Below are 23,652 nucleotides of genomic sequence, written 5' to 3'. Positions count from 1 at the left end.
TCACAACAACTCTCACGGGCAACTAGGCAAAGGTATTTTCTTATAAGTGTCTGCTTTATTTGTAGGCAAACATATTACTGACCTAACGAATGAAAGTTTACAAATTATCTTAAACCTAATTTTAACTTTTTTAAACACTTTATGTAAATGTTATTTTATTCCATTAAATTTATCCCATCTTTTACCGTCGTTTGTTTTTGTTTTGAAATGATTTTACTTTTCTTTTTTTAATAAACTCATTACCGCTTTTACATGTACAATTAAAGAAACCACTAATAGCTTAAAATTTTAACAAGTTATTTATAAAATTGAACTGTTCTTGAGTATTTTTATTATGTAACTTTACACAAAAGTTTTTAAAAAGGTTAATCCCCTAATGAAGTATCCTTAAACCTTGAATCTCGTGGAAAAACTTCAAGGTTTCGACAAGAAATTTTTCATCAGCCGTGCATAATGCGTAGCTTACTTTCATGTGGTTATTTGGCGTAAGTTCACTTGCTACATTGCTACACTATAACATTCACCTGTATGTTCTATTATCTATACCATAGTTAAGTAACTGCCGTGACAGACAGACCGAAATCTGCAGATTGTCAAAACTGTAAAAGTCACCACGCAGATATGCTCACAAGAAAATTTGGTCACTTTTCCAGAAGATTGTTTGTGTATTCAGGTAGGTAGCACATTGTAAATTGGTATTGTAACTTAAAGAAATAAGTGTCATGTTCGTTGTCCTTTGCTTACTATTTAGGCTAGTATAGACTATGCCTATTAGCCTAGCTACTTAACAAAAGAACTTAAAAATGGATACCTATCAAAGGTAACAGTATACAGAATGTTTAAATTGTATTAATTAATGGTAATATGTTATTATTAAACACAGTAGTTAATATGTATTATTGTTATGCTAATATTTTTGCATGTAGGATCGGATGCTTTTAGTGTGAGAAATCACCCAAATGAAAAACGCAATTTGTCATCATTCAAAAACCCATTCAAAAGCTCGAATAGCGGATTAGATAAGGTGATTTCTGATGCAGAGAAAATAGTTGGTTTTCCCACTTCATTTTTAAGTTTACGGACGCTTTTGAGTGATGAACTCAGCGGAGTTGCGATGCACATCAGGAAACTCGTCAAGTCGAATCATCCACTTCTGTCAATAGCCAGGCAAGTTGCGATTGTTGAAAAACAAACCGTCGGTTTTTCAATTATTTTATGTTGCTTATTTGTTCCATTGGTAATTTTAAATGACAGTGGAAGCTCTTAATTTAAAGATGAGGAAACATGACCAATTTCAAATAGTTCTAATTGGTTATAATTGATGTTAGTATATTCAAGTCATTTGGAAAAACCTGTTGAAATATATCCCTGAAGCACTTGGTGAACACTTTTAAGTTTAGATTTAGACAAAGCTACAAAAAAAACTTAAAAGCAAATATGAAAATGTGCTCACCAGAAATTATACAGACAAGCCTTGTAAGCGGGACACAAGTGGTAACTAATTAATGCTCGGTTGAATCTTTCAAACACATTCCTCTGCTTCAAAATAAATGTTTTAATACTATACCAGCATGTTACATCACAATATTCATGAGTGGCATTCAATGGCCATGACTACAGCCAGGTTTATTTAATTATACTATAGTATAGTTTTCTTTCACTATAGTTGATTTCAAGCGGTCGTGTTTTTAAACTTTTATTTGAACTAAACTAAACAATATAAATTATTTTGGTTCCAGAGGAGTATTGTTTGACTCAAAAGACAGCGTTCAAGGCCGTGGTATTGTTGTGTTATTATTGTCAAAAGCCATTGTTGAAAATGCTTCTGGAATTGATCATATCCAAGCAAATGAAGCATTCAACAAGTAAATTGTCATATTTAATCATTTCTGGTGATTTTCAATGATATACTGCCATATTGCTGTTATCTTATTATATGTAACGTAACCATATTTGTTGATCAATGTTAGTTTAAATTAAAATTAATTTTTTGAATATACTCTACTTGTATTGCTGACATAATTTATTTAATTAAATTAATTAATTACTTTAATTTACTTTGCAGGCAACGGGCTTTAGCTGAGTTGACGGAACTCATTCATATCGCATTTTTAGTCCATCGAGGAATAGTCAATAAAAACACGATCGATGAAAGCTGTAATGGCTCCAGTAGCGATAAATATTGGTCAGAAATGGAAATTGGGAATAAAATGGCCGTGCTCAGTGGTGACTTCTTATTGGCCAATGCATGTGCTGCTCTGGCAGATTTGAAGAATCTTCAGGTACGAGGATAAATGAAACACTTAACGCTTCTTGTATTTTCTTTCTTTGTACGAAATAGTGACCAATGTTATGACATTTGGTTCCCTCGAAAATGCACGTAGGCGGAATTTTAATATACACATGTGAACTTTACATATATACTCTCTAACTTAGTTGGTAAGCCTTTGATTTTAACAACAAATTACTGTCAGGCTCACAAGGTAATAGTTACAATTAAACCAGTTAATAGGTCCAAACTGTGAACAAGTTATGCTCATAGATGTAATACTATGACTTCATAATATTTCAATGTTCTATTTTTTTTTTTTTTTAAAACAAAGCACCACTATCACAAATCATATTTAAAAAAACATCAATATTATTTTGTTCTATCTGTTTTTAATTAGTATTAATGTGGAATTTCTTTCTTAAGTCTATATATTTGCTGTACTGTATATAGTCTATATCAGGGGTGTTCAAATGATTTCTGCCATGATCCACCACAACCAAACCTGACAACGTGATGATCCACTAAATACGAATAGTAAACATATTGGACATGCTTTAAATTTTATGGTGCTTTATTTATGTAAATGTACCCTACATTGTAGGGCCTACAACATATTAATAACTTTGCAAAAGTCAAAAGTGAAGTGTGCTACAGCTGTAAGATTGTTTCAAGACTACATTGGAAGATCCACACAAAAAGTTGAAAAGATCCGGATCCGGATCGAGATCCGCCATTTGAACACCCCCGGTCTATATATTTGCAAAGCGTGGCTACTGCAAAGCTATCCTTTGCTGCATGCTGGTTAAACAAGAATGAAACTAATGAATTGCTCATGTAGGTCGTTAATCTGATGTCAAAGGCCATTAGTGACATGTCGCATGGATTCTTTATTTTACCCGAGTCAGGCAAGTTCTCAGCTATGGCCTCTCTTGATGATCTGCCAGATTCTACAGAGAAATGGGAAGATGTTATGTGCCTTGCATATGGAAGTTTGTTGTCAAACGTGGGTGTTTTTTTACGTTTATCAGTCATTTTATTGGATTCAGTTCTCGTGTATTTGGTAACAGATTTAAACAAATTCTGATCACAGGCGTGCAGGTCTGTTACTGAATTTGTAGATATGGGAGATAAGTACGGAGATGTTTGCAGCAACTTTGGGAAACATTTTACTTTGGCACACCAGGTTTGATTTTTGCAATTAAATGCGATTTCAGTAAAATCAGCAATTTTGGTTTAATTTTTGCTTTGAAGAAATTTTTTTCAATAAGTTTTGTGAATATTTGTAACTTTGTGTACGAAGGCTAGTTTTGATTTCCAACGAATTTCTAAACTTGACCACAGCAACAATGGCAAAATAAACTTGGCCCCGTCTGAACTTTGCGCTTTGCCTGTCGTGATCGCTGCTCATGACAACGGTGGCAGGAAATGGTTTGAACAATTTCTGAAAAAGTCCGAAAAAGACGGAAGATTGATTCTCATGACAGAAGAAGTGAGCATTTAGACCAAATTTAGATTTAATGTCGTTAATTATTGGAAATTTTTTGTGTTTTTTCATCGGTTTTGATTTTTGTTACAGTCACGTGAACAAACAAATTTTCAAATTCTTAGTCATCTGCATCCATGTGCGGAATCATAACATTCAATGAATTGAATATTTTCAAATATTGCTTTTGTTCAGAATGTTTAATTTGTCCAACTCAATTTAAGTTATTTCACTGCTGGCTTTAATCAATTAAAATTATTCAAAACTAATCAACTTACTAACTCGTTAACTAACCATTAATAATTGCAGCTGAATTCCCACGTACGTGAAAGTTCATCAATAATGGAAAAATGCAGAGACGTTGGGAGCAAGCATCGGATGTTGGCTCTTGATTGCCTCAAAGAACTCCCTGAAAGTGAAGCGAGGGACTCTTTAGAAAAACTGACTTGTGCTTTCTCAGATGTTGGCTAACAAAAGAAAATGTTTGTGACCAAGAGGTCTGACAGCTTCAAATTCACTTCATTTCAGCCTCAACATGGGAGCAAAGAAATGACACGCGTTTTACTGTGGGACAATCTGTGTAAAAACTCTCAAAAACTTGCTTGCAAAAACACTCCCATCTTCGACATAGCATTAGATGATGAGTTGAAAAGTATTGGCCGTGCTATTGAAAGATATTTTGGTCAGGTTTATATTTTTTAACTTTGGCTGTCAACGACAGAAAAGTAATCACTTCGAGTATGACAAATGTAACTTTTGTTGTAGAAAAAGATCACTTTCACAGAACCTAATTTGTAGCTTGGCACATATCTAAGAAAATTTTTTTGTTGTTGCTGTCTGTTTTCTGTTAAGAAGTGCACTTTTTGCTGAAAGGAATTGTTTTTGATTTGTCATTTTTCACACCGACTGTTACAGAAATTTAAGAAACCTTATTTAAAACGTTTTGTTTTTAGGCAAATTTCACAATGCTAGGAGTAACTTGTAGAGATTGCCACCATCTGATATCTGGAACAAAATATACAGCAGTGCCGAAATTAGCTGCCGCGGCTTCAGTGTCATTAAGAAGTTTCTTTACCAAAAATACACAACTTGTGTGGAGTTTATACCCACCTGAAAACACACGAGCGATTAAAGTTGGAAGCGAAAGGACCCGTGTTGCAAATGTGAGGTTACAACACTCAAGCTCAGTTTCAGAAGAAGAAACTGAAAGATTTTCACAACTTGCCAAAAGGTGATTAATTTTTGAACATTTACGAGGTTTTTAGCAACAAAACATTTCAACTTGTTAATCTTAATAGCTGGTGGGATACAAAAGGCAGCATGAAAGCACTCCACAGTATGAATAAGCTTCGTGTGCCTTTCATCCGAGACAACTTGCTTCTTCAAGGCCATGGAAATAGTCACACATCAAAACCACTTTCAGGCGTTTCAGTGAGTGCAAAATTTCCACAAATTTTTCTGCTGCTGTCTTCTGATATTGAGTTTTAGACTGTTATTAACCGTTTTATAACTTCGTTTTTTTTAATTTCCTGTAGATTTTAGAAGTTGGTTGTGGGGCTGGAATTTTGTCGGAGCCGCTTTCAAGACTTGGAGCCTCAGTTGTTGGTCTTGACTCTAGCAAGGAAGTTTTGACCGTTGCAAAGAGTCATAGGTTCCCATTAATATGCATTTAAGCCTTTTTGCATCGAAAGAAATCTATGATTTAGCCGATTTAGTGAAATCGTAAAATATAAAAGTTACTTGCAAAATATAGAACCACCATATTTCTACTATTGCTCATTGTTTCAGTAAATGTTCCAACGTTATTTTATGTGAAAATGTTTTGCAAATTTTTGTCTTTAACACAATGAGCTCGATATGCCAACTGCTGGAAACATAACTCGATTGTCGTGTTTCCTTTTCAGGGGCAATGATACAGAACTCGAAGATCTACAATACCTTGACTTCTGGCTTGAAGACATTGTAGCGCTAGGAACTCTAAAGTTTGATTGCGTCATAGCATCTGAGGTGATTGAACACGTCAATAATCCAGAGGATTTTATCAAGATGTGCACAAACGTTCTTAAGGTAAATATTTACATTTATCATATAATAAAAATAGCATTGTCCAGCCGGTTTGCACTTGCGTCTATAGTTGTTAATTAAATTATTTTCCCTCAACCAGCCGGGTGGATCACTTTTTGCAAGCACAATCAACCGAACGCAAATTTCATATCTTTTGGGAATTTTTGTTGCTGAAAAAATTCTGAACATCGTTCCAAAAGGAACGCACGATTGGAACAAGCTTATAACGCCAACAGAAGTCAACGGTTTTCTCGCAAATGGTAAGTCTCAGTAGTGGAATTGTGACCTAGGGGGTTGAAAACAGAATAACTCAGTTTCTAAATTGTGGAACGCTGCAGCCAACTGTCACCTGCGTAAGATGCTAGGGATGAGGTACAACCCGTTGCAAGATAAATGGACGTGGAGTAGTGACAAAGACATCAACTACATCTTCCACGCGACCAAACAACTGGAGGATGAGGTGTTAGATGAAGAGAATGTTGAAGCGGTCAATGTTTGAACTTTTTTTGTGGTCTGCATATTTATTGTTTGTTTGAAAAAGAAAGCTAAATGTAAAATGGCATTTCATCATGTTAGCAAGAGTATTTCAGTCTGTTTGTCTTTATTCAATCCTTAAGATTGAAAACAAAACAGTTAGAGGACAGTAACGGTTCGTTTGGAATTGAATGTGAAATTTACATACATATTCACCGAATGAACCTTCAATTTTGACAGCAAATCATATATCAACCTCACAACACAGTATTCACCACTAAACCAGTGACTGACATAAACGACACACAACGTGCAAAAATCTCCAAGTACTGTACAACATAAAAATACAGAGAGCACCAGGCTTGTCTTATGCAGCTTACCATGATGGCCATGAAGATATGTACAGTGCATATACCACGCAAATAACAAACTGCTTCTGCATATAGAAAGTTGATTTAGCTGATAATTACAATTAAAGATATTGAAGAAGTAGAAAATGGCTGCACCAAGAACAGGGAAACAAATTTTTCGCTAAGTATATCACCAGTAAAAGCGTTCAAAGACAGCAACTTTAAGGCATTAATGACACTTACAATAAGATTATTGGAAAGACGCAAACATAGATTTAAAAGTAAACAATAATCACATAAGAAAGTTGCAAATGCATGCAGCAGCTAGAAAAAGGATATTTTATGGATAATTGGATAGAAATCTTCCATTTTGTGTAATAAACATAACCGTACAAATAAGATTTCAACACTACATTTGAATACGTAACACTAATACTAAACACAGCACTGGTTTAAGATTGAGCAACTAAAAAAAAATTACACATATGCATTTGCACTACAAATTATAAAAATCTCATGTTCAGAAGATAAAAGTAACGGCGTGAGACGACGCAGTTAATAAACCACGTTAAAAATAATTTCTATCAAGAAGGTGAATACCAGTAAATTATATTGAGCATAATTAAACTCATGTTGTTGAGAATAAAATTCATTTAATCACAAACGAAAATTACTCCGATAAAATTTGAGAAATTCACACTTCAAAGACAAGTGACAACCTTACAACAAACAGTTTTTGGAAAAGCTCAGTAGATTACTTGTAACCCTATAGAAATATTATTGCTAACAGCTGTTTAGTGAAATAATACTACAGTGACATAAACAATATCATAAACGTGCAAAATTGGGTTCATAAAGATAACGTGCAAAGGCAGTTAACCACCAACACAAACCAGCAAAAAATCGTGGTATTAGTTGAGTTAATTAGTATTATTATGAGTATTCGTATCAGTATTAGAAACAACAACTGAGTGGCTCCGTAGGTCAGAACATGACATTTTAATACAAACAAGCATAATTAATATTATCTGTTTGAGGAATGAATATGATAAACTAAAAAAAAATAAGCAGTTTTAACGAAAAGTATTTCATTGCTTGCAAGATGGTTGCGGTGATATTAACAGCAGCTCCGTTTCTCTTCAGCGACATCAAGTGTTTGAACGGTGCTCGGGACGAGTCCAGATTTTATTCCGTCCCAACCATCCTCTGGTGTTATCTCGCCAGATTTCACCAACCTAAGGCCACACAACTTTTTAATTGAAATTAATTATTTAACTTAAATTAACTAAATCTAAAAATTATATAATTAAAATTTAAAATTAATTTTAAAATTTAACTTCAACTTTTTAACATTGACTTTTATTCATTAACTTTAATACAAATTGCAGTTTTCCAATTCCAACAGTTGAAACCAGGGCTTTGGAGCTGGAGCCAGTTGTTTGAAAAATAGCTCCAGCTCCGAGGTATTTCATAAGATTTAAGATGTTCGATGAAAGAAGACTTGATGGAGGCAATATTATTCCTTCGTACGAATGGTTTTTGAACACTTCTTTGTGCAGAATCAAATATTTTGTGTTCATTGATTGTGTTAGTTTCTTTGTGATTATTTTGAAACGCTAGATATTCCAAATTGAGCGTTTATCTTTAAACCTCAGTTTTTGACGTAATGGAGCCGGAGCTGATATATGATAAAAGAGGGCTCCGGAGCTGGAGCAATTTAATATTTATGCCTGCTCCAAAGCCCTGGTTGAAACCCAAAGTGGACCAAACACAAACAATAGTTCCTGGAAATGTTGCCAACATTATATACTAAAGTTTCTAAATAAATCTTATTCAGTAACCGGTGACAATTCATAGAACGAGTTAGCAGAGTTTTGCCTGTAGCAAAATTACCTGAAGATTTGCTTAGTTAAGGTCACGAACGCATGATCCACATTTACTCCAAGTTTTGCTGAAGTCTCGACGAAGGGAATTTTGTGCGCTCGGGCAAATGCAGCGCCCTCTTCTGTCGAAATCTGCATAGCCAGTAAAATTGTTCAAATATCAGAGATTTTAAGCAAATTTTCCATAAAACTATAGAGACTTCTTTCAAAAAACTATCAAGCATAACCATTATCATTTTCCTATGTTACATTGACATGACTAAGCAATATGCCTTAGAAAGCATTAAGAAAAATATCGAATTTCTCATGAAGGATTTTTTCCATTTCTATAAAATTTATGAAGTAGTGAGACCTGTCTCTCCCCAACATCACTCTTCTGCCCGACCAAGATAAAACTCATCTTCCTCGGAGCAACGTGGAGTTGTGCCTCGTCCGCCCACTCCATGATGTTCTCTAAACTCTGACGATTTGACACGTCGTAAACCAGCACTGCCCCGACCGAGTTACGATAATATGAGCGGGTTATTGACCTGAAAAATATAACATATATTTTACAAGAACTGTGATTGATTGAACTTGAACTGTGTGTCAAGAACTGGAATTTCTATGATTTTATACCGGGATGACATTATGAGTGCTGTGATTAATGTGACCGCAGCATTCTATATAACTGGTGGGGCCACTGCTCACAAATGCGCCTTATTTCAATATGAAGTAAAAATGTTGGTACTTATTATTTATAAGAACTTATTTAGTGGTTACTGGTCAGGCCGAAAATCCGTTGCAAATTGGCACACATTATAATGTGATTGTCAGTGATCATGATGTCAATGAGTGCAAAATCAAAACACATGATGCCCTTTATACTAGTAGTAGTAGTCCTTGATATACATGAATTCCTCGCACCAACATAAGCCTATACTTTAAGTTAAAATGGAGTAGGAATTGGAGACATCATACCTAAACCTTTCTTGTCCAGCCGTGTCCCACAGTTGAAGTTTAATTCTCGTGCAAGGATCAATTTCAATCAAGCGCGAATAAAAATCAACACCAACAGTTGGATCTGACACCTAAATGAACATGACGAAATTAACCAATATATGGAAGTCATCAGAAGAGTTGGGGTAATTGTTATTCGTAATCGATTGTCAATCGTTAGTATTTAATTGATAATTGAATTTTTTTCGAATAAATTCGGGATTCACCTTTATTAACCGGTTGATTACCCGATTGTTAAGGCAACAAAGACATAGTAATCGATTCATGATTCGAGTTTTAGGGAACCAAAGTAAAAAATGATCGATTTTAATCGTAAAAACTTTGCTCTTAATTCAAATTGCAATCGATTTTCCAGTCATACTTAATGATTAAATTTCATCCCACATAGAATTAATCGTTGACTACTTGGTAGTTTTGCGCAGCCAACAATAGTTGTTTTTCAACACTTTACAAACTGCACGGTCAAGCAAGCATCTTTCATTGTAGCGAACAATGCCATCGACACATCACAATAACGTAAATGTAGAACAACATGCGTCGTGCACTGCATAATTGTGAATTGTAACGGCAAAACTATTAGACTGGGTTCAGTTTACAGTTGTTTATCCACTTTAATATATTTAAAACGATGCACATAGTTGTCTACGTGTGATTTATGTAAAACTTGTCGCAGTCAAAACTTAGTTAAATATATTTTAGGTTATTTCGAAGCTAATGTAGCAATTTTATCAGTTGTTTTGGAGTCAAAAATATCGCTTTTCTCGACTGATTGTTCAATTGACGTTCTAGAAGTAATCATCCAAACTCTGGAAAGTGTATGAAAAGTTATTAATTTAATGGTCCAAAACACACAGTTTATTCGAACTAACTGACCAAAATCTAAGAAAAATCGATTATCATCTAATCGAATATTGCTTGGGTTTTGGCATAATTATTCCATTTATTCGTCACAATAGTCTAAAAAGACTGATTACAAATCGAATAAAACCATTTACATAACCGTTTACTCGATTATTTGGCAGATGTTATCGCTCCAACCCTGGTCATCAGTGAAACATGGATTCTTACTTCCTATACACATCAGCGTTTAAAACTTAGTTACCGGTGCAGTGTATGGCAGGGTTCCCCAAACTAGGGCCCACGAACCACTAGGGATAGGTGACGATAACAAAAAATACAAAAAGCGAGACATGGATAACTGTTGCAGTGATTCGTAATTGAAATCATTTCGTAAGTTTTTGCAATCAAATAAGCTACCCCATCTGTCTCATCAATGTTGTTAATAAACATAAATCAGTGCTATTTATTTTTGTATTAATTATCCTTCCACACCAGTGGGGCAGAAAAATTTGATTCGACATAACACTGGGGTTCCGAGAAATAACAGATTCACAAATAGGAGTCCTTAGACCAAAAAGTTTGGGAAATCCTGGTGTATAAAGTTTGTAGTAAGTACATCCACACAGCAATTATAAATTAAGCAATGACAATTAAGCACTGACAATTGAGCAATGACACTAACTTCAAAAAAGCAACCATCGGTTAGTCTTCGAAGCAAAGCTGATTTGCCAACAGTCGAATCACCAAGCAAAACAATACGGAATTGATATGCCCAAATTGTATCAGATCGTGCAATTAAGGTGGTCATTCTGAAGACAATGAAAGTTGACAAGAATAAATATCGTCACTTCTGATAACTCACTTAACTAATTGTACGTACCAACAACAGCAGTAACCAATGATACAAATAAAGCAATAAGTTTATGGAACAGTGCCATATACAGACGAAATCGGTGAATCATATCACCTATTTGCCAGACGTTTTGATACGATTATCCGATTGATCCGTTTAACCAATATGTTAAAAAAATGTTTATCATGAACAGGCATTATTGTTGATAATGTGTATGAGCTAACTCGGTTGCAATGGGCATTACAGCACTGTACAACTCTATGAATCCTACAACGTCAGCTGACTACAATTCTGGTTAAATTATGTAGAGTTTATTACTGTAGTGGCCTATTGCACTGTGTTACGCAACACAGCTGGCTACATTGCCAGCTATTGACCAAGAGCACGTTGTTGAATAAAGCATTTTTTCGGCAAACTTTAATCGGACTCTCCTTTTATCGTGAATGGTCTTTGTTACGTCACAGCCTTTTTTTCAAGTGTAATCGATACCGGTACTGTAGTTGCTTTTTTTTCCTTTGTGCTGTCTTTGTAAAATATATAATTCGTTGTTTGAGTTGACCGCACACGTGACCTCATCTCCGCTTTGATTTTAAACGTAGACACAATTACGCGAAAAAGGCATTCTCCTTTTGCTTATCGGTAAGCATGAGATGCGTGGCTCATCTTTGCTTCCGAACATCTGGCCGAAGATGATGATACGATTAAATGACCGCAGTATGCAAGTGAGAAGCAAATCCTGATACCATAATCAAAATTTATTCCTTTAAGTGTGATTCGATTAACCGATGGTTTTACTTAACATTAGATAGGATTTGGTTTGGGATTTCAGATTTTGATACCATAAAACGATTGATACGTTTAACCAGTATACGATTAACCAATTTCGTCTGTATAAACTGTGGTTACACATAGCATATTCAACAATTATATATATATATGAGTAAAATATCATCTTTTTATAATTGTCTCACCTTGCAAGTTCTGTTAAAGTTGCCCTTGTTTATCGACCCATTCATACGACTCTCAGTACAGCATTGTTCGAAGTGAATGCAGATGTTTCACACGATACGAGAAAAAAGTTATTAAATAATATTCACCTCTTATAGTCTTATGTACAGATAAACTAAACTTACACGACCTTAACTACCTAAAATCAAATGAAACATTATGTACAATACACATGCAAAGTTCTTCAAATGAATTTCGTTTCTTTGCGACAGGCTTATCGTTGATTGTGAGCTAGAATTTGTAACGAGTATGAGTAGGGCAATCAATTAGCATCAACAACTTTGGCATTAACGGGTTTCGTGAAAGAATTCTATCACACTTGACATATATACATTTTATCCTGGTGAATCATAATTATGTACAAACATAAACAGTAAGGTGACATAGTGAGTAAAAAGTGTTCTGTAGGTTTCAGCATTCAAACATTTTGACAATCGCAAACAACAATCGCACTCTGAAGTATACAAAACATATAAATTACACTAAATATTATTTGAGGTAAATTAAGATTTTATCTAATTGCACAGTGCGACCTTCTGTATACAACAGTAATATCAAGATAGCAATCATTGCTAATGATTTGTAGAAAGTTTAATTTTACGTATTTTAATTGGAACTACCAAGTATTATGCGCACCGAATAATTTCTAGACAGACCCTACACAATCCAACAAACACACTCGCTATCAAAATATACACTGAAACAGCGCAAAGTTGAGTCCTGTAAATTTTACATCACAGGAAAACTGGATCTGTTTTGTTGATACCACTGTGAGTGGTTATTAACACGGAGGTTGGCAACCTTTTCAAAAACATTAAAGATCTTCACGAATTTCTACAATATTATATGATACTGTGATTGCACAGAACCAGGCAGCAATGAACAGAGACAATTTCATCGGCTAATCTGCAAGTTATATTTGCAAACAAAGGGGAGGTGTTAAGAAATATTCGTATTATGAATTGCGATAAATCCATACGAAACTGCAAGTGAGGCATTATGTGGAACTGGGCTGTAGGTTGCCAACTAATGTATTTATAATTCTTTGAATATAATTTTTGCAATTATTATCATAAGAAAACAATAAATTAGCAGCATTGTCATAACTAACTAACGTCAATAGTCACAGAAAAATTGGTTGAAAACAAACTTATCACATTTTACTAAGCATAATGGAAAACAACAAACCAACAGTAAGTTTCACCCAAGCTGATCAAACACTACACACACTAATAACATAACAGCATCAATAGATTGTGTATTAGGAGTGAATCAGTAAATAGATGGTTTCTAAGTATTACTAAAACAATGGAACTTAAACAGTGGATGCACAGTTTTAATTAGAATAAATTAAATATATTAGTAACTGTAAAAGTTAGAATCTAGATGGGGAACTATCATGTAAGCTGCCATGTTCTCACACAGAGGGAGCACCTATCTGTGGATATGAGCACATAAAAAATGAGAACCAGAAAAAAGCTGAGAATGGAAAGCTTGTGACAGCTTGCCATGACATTACTACAACTTCAAGCGAAAAATCTTAGCAGTACTACAGTATATACAGCATCTGGATACAAAGACATGCGATATAATTCCTAATAAGAAGTCAATAATATGTTTTTACGATCAATAACCTAGTCATCAAGAGCAAATAACATCCTACATAAATCAAACATTTTAAAAAAATTTACAAAAAACGTGCGGCTAAATTTCAACCTATTAAACTCAAAATTAACCAAAGATGTAAAATTAAATATAGGCAGAAGTAAGTCAATTATGGCTAAAGGGTAAAAAAACAAGCTTTAAAACGAAAATTAATGCCTTATTAACTTTAAAATCCGCAAACATGAAGTTACTTTAAAGTATTGGCACTTGAAGACTTTTCAATTAAATGGTAACAGCTTTGCTTTAAACAGGCACCAATTCAGGCCTCAGCTTGTAATATTCCATTCTTTCCTGAGTTAGCACTCTTTTTACTTTGCTTCTGCTGTTGGCAGCTGCTATAGTATAAAGTGACGGGATGAATGTAAGTTAGCAAGCACACCACCATGAATGCTACGTTTATGAAAAGAAAGTCGGATTCAAAAACCCGCAGCACCAAACTAAAGAGCGGAAACTGAAACAAAGTGACGAGGCCAGCTAGTGTCATTGTCATTCCGTACAGTTTTCCGAAATGTTCGCTGGGAAATAAAAGTGCTACGAAGCTACAATTACCACCATATAAGAAGGACCTGAAAAGCACTTGCAATATGAAAGACGCGTACTGAACTTTGACTGATGGAATAATGACAACCAAGGAAAAGATTACACCAAGAGTGGTTGTCACAAATCCAGAAAGAGCAACAGCTTTGGCTGTTACCACCGACTCGTCAGCGTCCGATTTCTTCATCCAATTTATGCAGCTGTCGATGAGCATTCCATTCAGTGGCGCTGTAAGAACACCAAAAAACTGACAAACTCCAAAAGCATTTAGGTAAGTACCCAAATCACTGTAGTCGGGAGACATTAAAAATTTCAACCAATTCACAAGCGTACCGAGAAAGAAATAATTTCTTAATTGCAGAACACTAAAATGCATTACATTCATCCAAAATTTCCCAGTTTTTAGATAAGTCCAGTATGATTCACTCTTCTTCAAATCCACGTCTGCTGACATCATTTCTTCACGCTCCTCCTCTTTGTTAGAAAGGGTGTGTTCATCACTCTGCTTTTTCGAACGACAATCTTTCAAACCATATTCAATTCCCTTTTTGGGCAACGGGAACGGAATATGCATCCGAGGCATTAAGATGAATGTTCTTATCCATAGAAACAACGTGCAACAAGAAAAGAAGACAAAAATGGTCGTCAAGTCTATTCCGTTTTCGTAAGCAAGTTTTATGAGAAGAAAAACAAATGAAGAAGAATCGAGTGCGCCATTTAGGAGGGTGATCACCGACGATCGAGCTTTACCGAACAGATTTCCGAGCTGCATGTTTGTGACAAGAAGCAAAATCCCGCCAATGGCGAAGCTACACATGGCGGGAAAAAGCAGCCAAGATGTGCTAACTGTCGAAATGGACATTAAAATACCACCAAGTGTCACAAGAATAGCTGCCATAAGTCGAGATACCCAAGTGCCAAAGCGATCAAAGACATATCCGTTTGGGAAAGCAGAAAATGATAGCACAGCACTTGCTACAGTGAAAACCAAGTTGATGGATTCATCTTGAGCACGACACGACGAACATGTTGAAGAATTTGACACTGGGGCTGATGTTGAATTGGCTTGAGATATATTTGACAACGAGACAATACTGTCGTCTGAATCTTCACACAAATAACTGAAGTATCCTTTTGTTTTAAGCACGCAAGTGATTGAGGACCAACCGAAAATTATTCCACTGAAGAATAAACCTTCTATGACGGCGGTCCCGGCACTCAGCCAATACTTACATTTATACGCCATCTTAACATAAGACGGTCAGATAGTAATCATCTACCAAAAGTACAGTGTCTAAAGAAACGAACAATTAATTTATACCACTATATTAGAAACAGAATTAACAAACGAGAATGAATTTATGGGCTACTTTCTTTTCAAAATCTAAGCCTACAGAATTTTAAATTTTAAGCAAAAAACAGTATATATGATCCTGCAAAATGGAGTAGACCTTTCCACGTATGTAAGATACGATACTATTTAGGTAATAAATTTATAACCTGTTGCAATTCAGACCATCAAAGATTATGTACCCATGCGAAGTTATCTGTCAGTATCTCTTGGATCACTAGACCACGAACTACATTAAAAAGCTTCATTGGCATGCCCGTTACTCAAAATAAGACAACACCCGGTAAGTAATAAATAATGCGCAGCTATGCAAGCAGTATTTCTAAATGATTAGTGGCCTTCTAACTACTACGGTTATCCTTTTCTTGTCTTTATAACGTCATTATATGTTCTCTATTTAACGCATTGTTAAGTCACATACCGTATATGCTTGTAAAAATGCTTTACTTTGCGTTATTGTAAGGTCAAATTACTAAACAGGCAATTAATCGAAAAACCCCGCATTGAGCGCCCTGAAATTTTGTACGCAACTTTAGTATGTCTCAGGCTATAATATTTCATGAAATTCTAAAACATGACATATCTCCAACTCTTGCAATGGAATGTTAAAGCCCACCTGTTGCAATTCAGACCATCCAAGATTATGTACCCATGTGAAGTTATCTGTTAGTTTCTCTTGGATCACTGGACCAGGAACTACATTAAAAAGTAAAAAAAGATAAAAAATTCTGTGTGCGCGAAAATCCTGTGAGTTGCTGTCACACTTTCAACTAACGGCTAAATAACTAAAGCTGCCAGGTTACTAATCCTACCGGAATACGCTTCGTTAAGTTCACAAACAATTAATGTTTCAGAGTGTAATGATCTGAAACCCAAACAATCCTATACAATACAGATATATTGTTATAACTTTCTGATTTCACCATGTTAACGAAACATTACAGATGACAATCAACCAGGACAAGCTATCTCCTCACTTTAGTCTGAAGGGGAAAGCTAGATAGGATGACATCGCCTACACACGTGGTCCATCAATAAGATAAAGAAGTCGAAACGAAGACATGAGGACGGCAAACGACCGCGATCCACGTGGGCAAGAAGCTTTAAGAGAAAAGCTCCTTTGTCCATAGCCAGTTAGCCACACATTTCTGCAGGATATCCTATACATCCTGCACACAGCCAAGCGCGCCTTTCGCAACTATTACGCGGGAAGGACAAATAAGCGGAATATATCATACTCCGCAAGGGCATATTAAATCATACAGTATGGTGCTGCAAATATACTATACTGGTTCTGTACTGTTTCACTGTGTCAATGTTTTATCGTTAGCCTGAAGGATTTCTTTGAGTGAATTTTAAACTTGTTAGCAGGCCAGGATTCCTTAGTCTTTACCGGTTGAGCTCCGACTGCCGAGATTGTCTTTGCGGAACACGCTTTGAGGAATCAGTAGCTAAGTAACAAAACAAATGCACTCCGTTGTAAGAAAACCCGGAGAAGTTGGTAAAACGAAATGAAATTTTTCATAAAAATATCTATGTTAGCAGGCAGTTTAAGATTTATTATGTTAAATTTCGATGACATTGTGAGACGTCGAAAAATATATAAGTCGTCATTTAATATAAGCTTTAGACTACAAAGTAGATAAAAAATATAGCCTAAGCCCTAATTCCTAGCATAAGGAAACTCAGAAAACACTATCCTTGGGGTTTTACTTTAACCATCCATTTGCACATTAACAACTTTGTCATGTAGGCTATGTCTTCTACGTTTCTATGCGTAGCTATGCAAGAAATATTTCTAAATGAATAGTAGCGTTCTAATTACTACGGTTATCCTTTTCTTGTCTTTGTAACAGGTAAGGATCATCGAAAAAGATTAGAGGAATAGAAAACAAGAGTTTCGCTTTCTCTGTTTGCGCTTCGTCTCGTATACAGAGGCCTACACTCTGTGTTAATTTTCTGTATTTCGACTTCACATTTACAAGGCTTGTCATTTCAACATTACATTTGTGCTTGGTATTTGGGAAATTTGATCGAGTCTACAAACGCTTTCATCCCAAAAACTAATTTCCATAAATGACAATATCACGAAACTATATTATGAATCCTGCCAAAATACGAAATTTACGTAGGCTAAATGTTTTATGTAAATGTTGGTTGAGAGACTATAGATGGCAAAGTCTGAACCCCATTCATTTAAAGAGCCTCGTTAAGTCAAGGTTTAAAGAGGAAAATGTTGCGTTTTTCCTGCTGCTGCAATGTGTATTGTAATCAAGCCACAAAGCGTCAAAAACTATATCGCCTTCTATCTTGGAAAGCCATTTTTTGCTTATTCTTTTCATAAATGCCAGAGTTAGCAAGAACATCATGATCAGAATGTAGGCCGATAACCTCTGGCCTACGCGTATATCCACGTAGCCTACACTATATGCATCGATATTGCATGTAGGCCTACTGCAAGCAATTAAAAAATGGCTGTCGCTATTTCACGAGACAAAACCGTTCGTTTCAAGCTGTTTTTCGCAGTTTCTTATTAACCTACTAACTTGAACTTTATAACATAGTGATCTTAATTCCTAACTTCCGTCTTTTATTCTAATTCCTATTTCTGTTAAACCCTAAATTATTTGATCAACTTTGCATACCCATTCTATAACCTGACCTTCTCTATTGTTAACAGTGGGTTGCGTGAATTACTTTCAATGAAATGCTTTCATCAAAAATATTTAAATACACAACGAACGTAGGCTTACAGTAGGTCAAGCTGCCTCAGAACGTTGATCCTGACAAGCCTACAAAAATTAAGTCAACAAGTCAATCAAAAAAACAACAAAGATTTTCTTAACTATCCCGTATGATGCATAATGCGAAATGTACAGTTGTACACTTGCTAGTGCAAGATTGAAAACCCAGCAATTGGTGTGTCAAACAAAGAGTGCTTTCTGACTTGCAACATCGGCAGAAACCTTAATGTCTGCAAATTTGTCAATTCAGCATCTTTCGTAGTGCGATAGCCGCACTTTGTCACGAGTAAATTACACAAGAACCAAATGCATACAAACTATGGTGGCATCCTCGACAAGCACAAATAAAATCACAATTATAAAATACCACTATATATATAGCTGCATGGGTGGTGGTTTGGAGATCCTTTTTTAAAAATTAGTTTATCTGCTTTGTTTTAACATCAAAAAAGCTAATACACAGCGCCCAGCTGCGATGAGAAAATACGTTTATTAAAAGTTTGTGAACACTTTTGGTCTGAAATTTGTCCTGCGTATAGGGGGAGAGAGTGGGGTAAGAATAAGATGTTTCCAGTAAAGTTGTTAATGATAAGATCACATTTCCTCCGTGATAACAAGTAATTTTGTATTAGGGGATTTCCCGCCATAAAGTCTACCAGCAGTCGTTTAATGTGTGGTGAGTTTAATTTGTTTTAGTAGGCTACTTGGTGAAGAATTAAATAGGCTGACGTCGATTTGCTGTAGGCGGTTGTTGTTTTTATCAAAAACATGCAATTATCATGCCTTCTACTGTAAAAGCGAGCGGGGGAGACAAGTATAACAACGTGACTATGTCACAAAATGATAGAGATGACGAAATTTTCACGGGTGAAAGTTCAAGTAAAGTTAAACTTGTTACAACGAATGACCAAATCAGAAGATTGCAAACCATAATAAGGGACAAGTAAGCTTTATTTTCATAACAAGTAGAGCCTTCTATGCATACTGGTTTTGGGCTTAGGCTAGGCTATATATTTAAATTGAAGTAAATTTTCATGTTTTGCCGCATGTACTTATGCATGATTTTTGTGACTTCATTTTATTACGCCACGTCAAAAAGGCCTAAGCTTATATTTACAGAGATCTTCGGTCATCAACTATCTGTCACGTAGCTGACATTCAAAAGCCAGTTTGAATCAATAGCACGTAATGTAATGACATATACTGCTTCCTCAAAGTGTGCTTTGGATGCTAATTTGTCATGTTATTACTGTTTTAGTAACAGTTGTTGTCAATTACTAATTGAAAATAAACAACATTATAATTATTAAATGATAATAATTTAAGGCTAAATAAGTAATGAAGTCAGCTTTCCATTATTTTAAATCTTTATATAAATGTCATGAAATCATGTGCATATAATCAGTTTGTTTGTGAGAGGTATTATTTAGAGGTTGACATACTTTCATATTTTGTCTCAAAATGAATTTCAATATTTCAGCAATTAAATGTTTTTTAACTTTTTTCCAGGAATGTCAGTCGAAGTGAATTTGTCTTCAGTGCCGATCGTCTTATTCGTCTCGTGATTGAAGAAGGTCTCAATCTTCTTCCATTCTCAGAGCACATTGTGACGACTCCATCAGGACATGAGTATGATGGAATAAAATTCAACAAAGGAAACTGTGGTGTCAGTATCATTAGAAGTGGTACGTTTAAAACATTTTAACATCGATAGAAGTCATCAATTTTTCCCTTGCATCTTGTCAATGCAAATGACTGCATACATATACATGCAAGGGAAAAATGGAGGTTTCCGGAGTATACTGGTTCACTTTGATTATTTGGACAGGTTATTCAAATCATGTGTGTTACAAGCACATTCTTGATTACTTGGTAAACACTTTAATTGTTCATTCACAGTCTGAGTAAAGTTTTCATTGTTAGCGTTGACCCAAGCAAACCTGCATATTGGTTTTGGAGACACGCACATTTTTGTAAAGCAAGCATTATTTAGCGTTGTATCCAAAAAGAAAATGTATTCGCCCTCTACGCATTTTCGGCACTAACTGCTATAGGCGGGCAGTACCGAATTAATGTACCATGGTACTTTTCCAGTACTGATACCAGTACCGTTGATACTTCTGTAAAAAAGTACCGAATTAGTTTTTTTAAGAATATTCAGTTGGTCACGCGATAATTTCAAAATTTTAACTTGTATGTTTTCAAAAATGTATGTTAATTAATTCTTAATACTAATTTTAGCATCTGTTGACATTTTTTAATCTAGCAATGACAAGTAAAATTGCAAGCGATTAACGTCACATATGTTTTGAGCTGGAGTAACCTTTACAGGGGGCATAATTGCGGCAAATATTGCATTTACAGCAGCATTTTTTTGCACAAAAAGTACAGGTACCGAGTATCGACAAACTACCGAACGTTTTTTGAAATAGTATCGAATACCGGCAACATCGGTAAATTTTTTGCCAAGTACCGATACCGTTAACGACGGTGCTTTCAAAGTACCGACTGCCCACCTCTCCCACTGCACCACGAATAAATTGATTCTTACTACTGGTGCTACTACTCACCAATCCACAATTATGAAACTACATGATAAGGCACATAGCGCAAGAGAAGTGTGCTGCATTTGAAAACTATGCAGATTTCACAACTGTGCTAGTTCATGCGTTGTACATATCATGCGCATACTCAGGCATTTTCTAGAACCAAATTAAAATAATTTCTACCATGAGTTAAACTAAGTTAATTAGTTAATTAATTAGTTAGTTAATTAACTGGTGTTAACTTGTTAGGGGAAGCGATGGAACAAGCTTTACGTGAAAGCTGCAGGTCAATTCGAATTGGAAAAATCTTAATACAAAGCGATGAAGAGACAGATAAGGCAAAAGTTTATTACGCAAAATTGCCCAAGGATATTTCCAAGCGGACCGTTCTGCTTATGTACCCAATCTTATGTAAGTTGGTTGATTGTAGAATGATCGATGATTAATTTGAAATCAATTAATTTTAAATCCCCAAGTATGGCATAGATCAACCTAAGTGTTGCAATATTTTGTCGTATGATTTTTGATTTAGTTGGTGTTGAAATTTGCAACAGTGGTTGGATTAAGTATTAATTCTATCATCAAAAAACGAAGGATTCTTTTTAAAATAATTGCGTATTTTATCTGCTAATGGATGTTTTGAATTGGTTAAGAAAAACCAAAGTAAAACTAGAAATTAAAACATTTCACCCATAAAATAGTATGTTAGCCAGGAAAAAATCTGGCACCTGTACAATTGATCTTTTTCCTCTAAAACTTACAAAACGGTTGCTGCCTATTCTCATTTGTCATTCATCTTCCATCATCAGGAAGATTTAAAAGAATTCAATCTTATCCCATTATTGTATAATTAGCCTCCGGAAACACTGTTTTAAAAGCCATCGAAGTTCTTCGCGAGCATGGGGTAATAGATGAAAAGATCATTCTTTTAACCTTGTTCGTGACGCCGGAAGGTACAGTTAGTTACAGATGTTTACTTTTAGTTAACCATGGGTTACTCTATCAGTCTCCTTGATCAATGGTGTATACAACTGGATTGTTTATTACAGGCATTGATACATTATCTTCTGCCCATTCGAAGATCACAGTATTGTCAACAGAAATGAATCCGGTCGTTCCTGTACATTTCGGGAAGAAGTATTTTGGTACAGATTGATTTAAGATTGACGTCAGCAATGTGCACGGTATATAATGAAGGATGTAAGATGTTTTTTTCCTTTATCGTGTTCCAGGTTTCCTCCGAGGACTGTTTATTGCCTTTAATTCGTGATGTAATTAATTTAGTACAAATCAGCGTCTTGCTTTGGTCCAACTGCCCGTTTTTTCACGTTAATTGTAATACAGTATTTGTGTCGGTTCGTGTTGTTGCGAACCTTGATTAAGCTTTTGCTGCAGTTTACGTTTTTTTTACTGCCATTGCAACTTACCGCTTTTAATTGTCTTAAACGGAAAGAAATAAATCCGATTTTTAATCAATATTATGTCCATGCATGCTGCTTAACGCAGTGTCGTACCAGTTAATACCTATCACTGTTTATACGAGAGAAGGTTGCAGTCGAATGGAGATTGTGTTTGAACTGCACAGATCCAGTCCAGTGAAGATCCTTTGTTGCCAATTGAAATATAGGCCATATAGCCTATATGTTTTAAGTTATTGTAATGTCTAACTTGCAATATAGGCCTATACTACGTTTTAATAACTAGGTTATAGTTACATCGTGATCAATGCTTTCTTAATCATTCAGTTTATAGCTGTAGCGGCCATTGAGACATTATTAGTCTAACGCTGGGTGACGCTCTTAAGCCATTTCGCGTTTTGCATGAAAATGTCGTATTTTAATCGCTGCGCGCAGGTTTTTTTTCACTCTACTTATTCTGCATTACTCATTCCACGATTCGGCTGTTATATTATTAAAGTCGTGAGTTCTTGACACATCAGCCTTCGACAAAGCACAGATGAACGCATCAGTCATTTGATAAATGAGCGAAAATATAAAACAGCAGTCTTCGGAGTCAAAAGTTAGATTTATATCTTAAGGATTATAACAACCCATCAACTTAACTTCGTCATGTAGCCTACATTCAACCCATTGGTTTCGGGAAGAGCGCCCTATCTTCGATCGCTTGTGCAAGGGTGTTTGTCCGAAATTGAATCTTGGTGTAGCCCGGTACTATGACACCTTATCGAAAGACACTTTATCGAAAGACACTTTATCGAACGACACCTGATCGAAACGACAGCTGATCGAAAGACACTTTATCGAACGACAGTTAATCGAGCCGACAGTTGATCGAACGACACTTTATCGAACCGACAGCTGATCGAACGACACTTTATCGAACCGACAGTTAATCAAAACGACAGTTGATCGAACGACACTTTATCGAACCGACAGTTCAAGCAAGATTTTTGCGTGTTTCTCAAACATTGAAACAATGAGCCATTGTGATGTGCGGTCTTTGTAATGGTGTGCATTAATGAATTGTGATGTATATATCATAAAGTTGACGATTTATATTTTATATCTATATTTTATATTTGTATCATAAAGTGTTCGATTTCGCATGGCGGCCGGCCCGCCC

The 23,652-nt window shown here is 35.4% G+C and overlaps 5 protein-coding genes across 6 annotated transcripts; 3 read left to right on the top strand and 2 right to left on the bottom strand.

Moving 5' to 3' along the window:
- Positions 1–429: 429 nt before the first annotated feature.
- On the top strand, positions 430–4,227 carry LOC143464649 (all trans-polyprenyl-diphosphate synthase PDSS2-like). Its single transcript, XM_076962551.1, has 8 exons — positions 430–673; positions 927–1,167; positions 1,740–1,865; positions 2,066–2,282; positions 3,111–3,275; positions 3,363–3,455; positions 3,573–3,761; positions 4,065–4,227. The coding sequence occupies exons 1-8, from the start codon at positions 622–624 to the stop codon at positions 4,224–4,226; spliced, it is 1,245 nt and encodes a 414-aa protein (XP_076818666.1). The 5' UTR covers positions 430–621; the 3' UTR covers position 4,227.
- Positions 4,228–4,717: 490 nt separating this feature from the next.
- Positions 4,718–6,404, top strand: LOC143464650 (ubiquinone biosynthesis O-methyltransferase-like). Its single transcript, XM_076962552.1, has 6 exons — positions 4,718–4,986; positions 5,054–5,186; positions 5,291–5,406; positions 5,660–5,822; positions 5,920–6,079; positions 6,158–6,404. The coding sequence occupies exons 1-6, from the start codon at positions 4,721–4,723 to the stop codon at positions 6,316–6,318; spliced, it is 999 nt and encodes a 332-aa protein (XP_076818667.1). The 5' UTR covers positions 4,718–4,720; the 3' UTR covers positions 6,319–6,404.
- A 526-nt stretch (positions 6,405–6,930) lies between these two features.
- On the bottom strand, positions 6,931–12,361 carry LOC143464652 (ras-related protein Rab-39B-like). 2 transcript variants are annotated; one of them, XM_076962553.1, is made up of 6 exons: positions 12,190–12,350; positions 11,048–11,174; positions 9,487–9,596; positions 8,879–9,056; positions 8,537–8,658; positions 6,931–7,878 (listed from the first exon to the last, which is right to left on the bottom strand). In XM_076962553.1, the coding sequence occupies exons 2-6, from the start codon at positions 11,171–11,173 to the stop codon at positions 7,761–7,763; spliced, it is 654 nt and encodes a 217-aa protein (XP_076818668.1). In that variant the 5' UTR covers position 11,174; positions 12,190–12,350; the 3' UTR covers positions 6,931–7,760. The 2 variants fall into 2 exon arrangements, with proteins under 2 accessions (XP_076818668.1, XP_076818669.1); XM_076962554.1 differs by lacking the exon at positions 11,048–11,174 and having other exon boundaries at positions 12,190–12,361.
- A 113-nt stretch (positions 12,362–12,474) lies between these two features.
- On the bottom strand, positions 12,475–15,947 carry LOC143464648 (equilibrative nucleobase transporter 1-like). The gene is made up of 2 exons (XM_076962550.1): positions 15,929–15,947; positions 12,475–15,704 (listed from the first exon to the last, which is right to left on the bottom strand). The coding sequence occupies exon 2, from the start codon at positions 15,672–15,674 to the stop codon at positions 14,151–14,153; it is 1,524 nt and encodes a 507-aa protein (XP_076818665.1). The 5' UTR covers positions 15,675–15,704; positions 15,929–15,947; the 3' UTR covers positions 12,475–14,150.
- A 3,255-nt stretch (positions 15,948–19,202) lies between these two features.
- LOC143465705 (uracil phosphoribosyltransferase homolog) lies at positions 19,203–22,545 on the top strand. Its single transcript, XM_076964139.1, has 5 exons — positions 19,203–19,466; positions 20,033–20,208; positions 21,319–21,480; positions 21,924–22,022; positions 22,119–22,545. Exons 1-5 carry the CDS (start codon positions 19,303–19,305, stop codon positions 22,223–22,225), a joined length of 708 nt encoding a protein of 235 aa, XP_076820254.1. The 5' UTR covers positions 19,203–19,302; the 3' UTR covers positions 22,226–22,545.
- The last annotated feature ends 1,107 nt before the right edge of the window (positions 22,546–23,652 follow it).

Source organism: Clavelina lepadiformis, chromosome 7, assembly GCF_947623445.1.
Source record: "Clavelina lepadiformis chromosome 7, kaClaLepa1.1, whole genome shotgun sequence".
Classification (NCBI taxonomy): domain Eukaryota; kingdom Metazoa; phylum Chordata; class Ascidiacea; order Aplousobranchia; family Clavelinidae; genus Clavelina; species Clavelina lepadiformis.
This window is presented reverse-complemented; position numbering and strand designations above follow the sequence as displayed.

What these genes read in the sequence shown, in the direction of transcription:
- LOC143464648 (XM_076962550.1), bottom strand. Translation starts at nt 15,674, where the DNA reads ATGGCGTATAAATGTAAGTATTGGCTGAGTGCCGGGACCGCCGTCATA.
- LOC143465705 (XM_076964139.1), top strand. Translation starts at nt 19,303, where the DNA reads ATGCCTTCTACTGTAAAAGCGAGCGGGGGAGACAAGTATAACAACGTG. An exon ending in CAAACCATAATAAGGGACAA is followed by an intron (nt 19,467 to 20,032) that starts GTAAGCTTTATT and finishes ACTTTTTTCCAG; the next exon opens with GAATGTCAGTCGAAGTGAAT. An exon ending in TGTCAGTATCATTAGAAGTG is followed by an intron (nt 20,209 to 21,318) that starts GTACGTTTAAAA and finishes TTAACTTGTTAG; the next exon opens with GGGAAGCGATGGAACAAGCT.
- LOC143464652 (XM_076962553.1), bottom strand. Translation starts at nt 11,173, where the DNA reads ATGACCACCTTAATTGCACGATCTGATACAATTTGGGCATATCAATTC. An exon ending in CCGATGGTTGCTTTTTTGAA is followed by an intron (nt 9,597 to 11,047) that starts GTTAGTGTCATT and finishes ATGTTCATTTAG; the next exon opens with GTGTCAGATCCAACTGTTGG. An exon ending in GTGATGTTGGGGAGAGACAG is followed by an intron (nt 8,659 to 8,878) that starts GTCTCACTACTT and finishes CTGGCTATGCAG; the next exon opens with ATTTCGACAGAAGAGGGCGC.
- LOC143464649 (XM_076962551.1), top strand. Translation starts at nt 622, where the DNA reads ATGCTCACAAGAAAATTTGGTCACTTTTCCAGAAGATTGTTTGTGTAT. An exon ending in AAGATTGTTTGTGTATTCAG is followed by an intron (nt 674 to 926) that starts GTAGGTAGCACA and finishes TTTTGCATGTAG; the next exon opens with GATCGGATGCTTTTAGTGTG. An exon ending in TGATTCTCATGACAGAAGAA is followed by an intron (nt 3,762 to 4,064) that starts GTGAGCATTTAG and finishes TAATAATTGCAG; the next exon opens with CTGAATTCCCACGTACGTGA.
- LOC143464650 (XM_076962552.1), top strand. Translation starts at nt 4,721, where the DNA reads ATGCTAGGAGTAACTTGTAGAGATTGCCACCATCTGATATCTGGAACA. An exon ending in TTTTCACAACTTGCCAAAAG is followed by an intron (nt 4,987 to 5,053) that starts GTGATTAATTTT and finishes TAATCTTAATAG; the next exon opens with CTGGTGGGATACAAAAGGCA. An exon ending in CAACGGTTTTCTCGCAAATG is followed by an intron (nt 6,080 to 6,157) that starts GTAAGTCTCAGT and finishes GGAACGCTGCAG; the next exon opens with CCAACTGTCACCTGCGTAAG.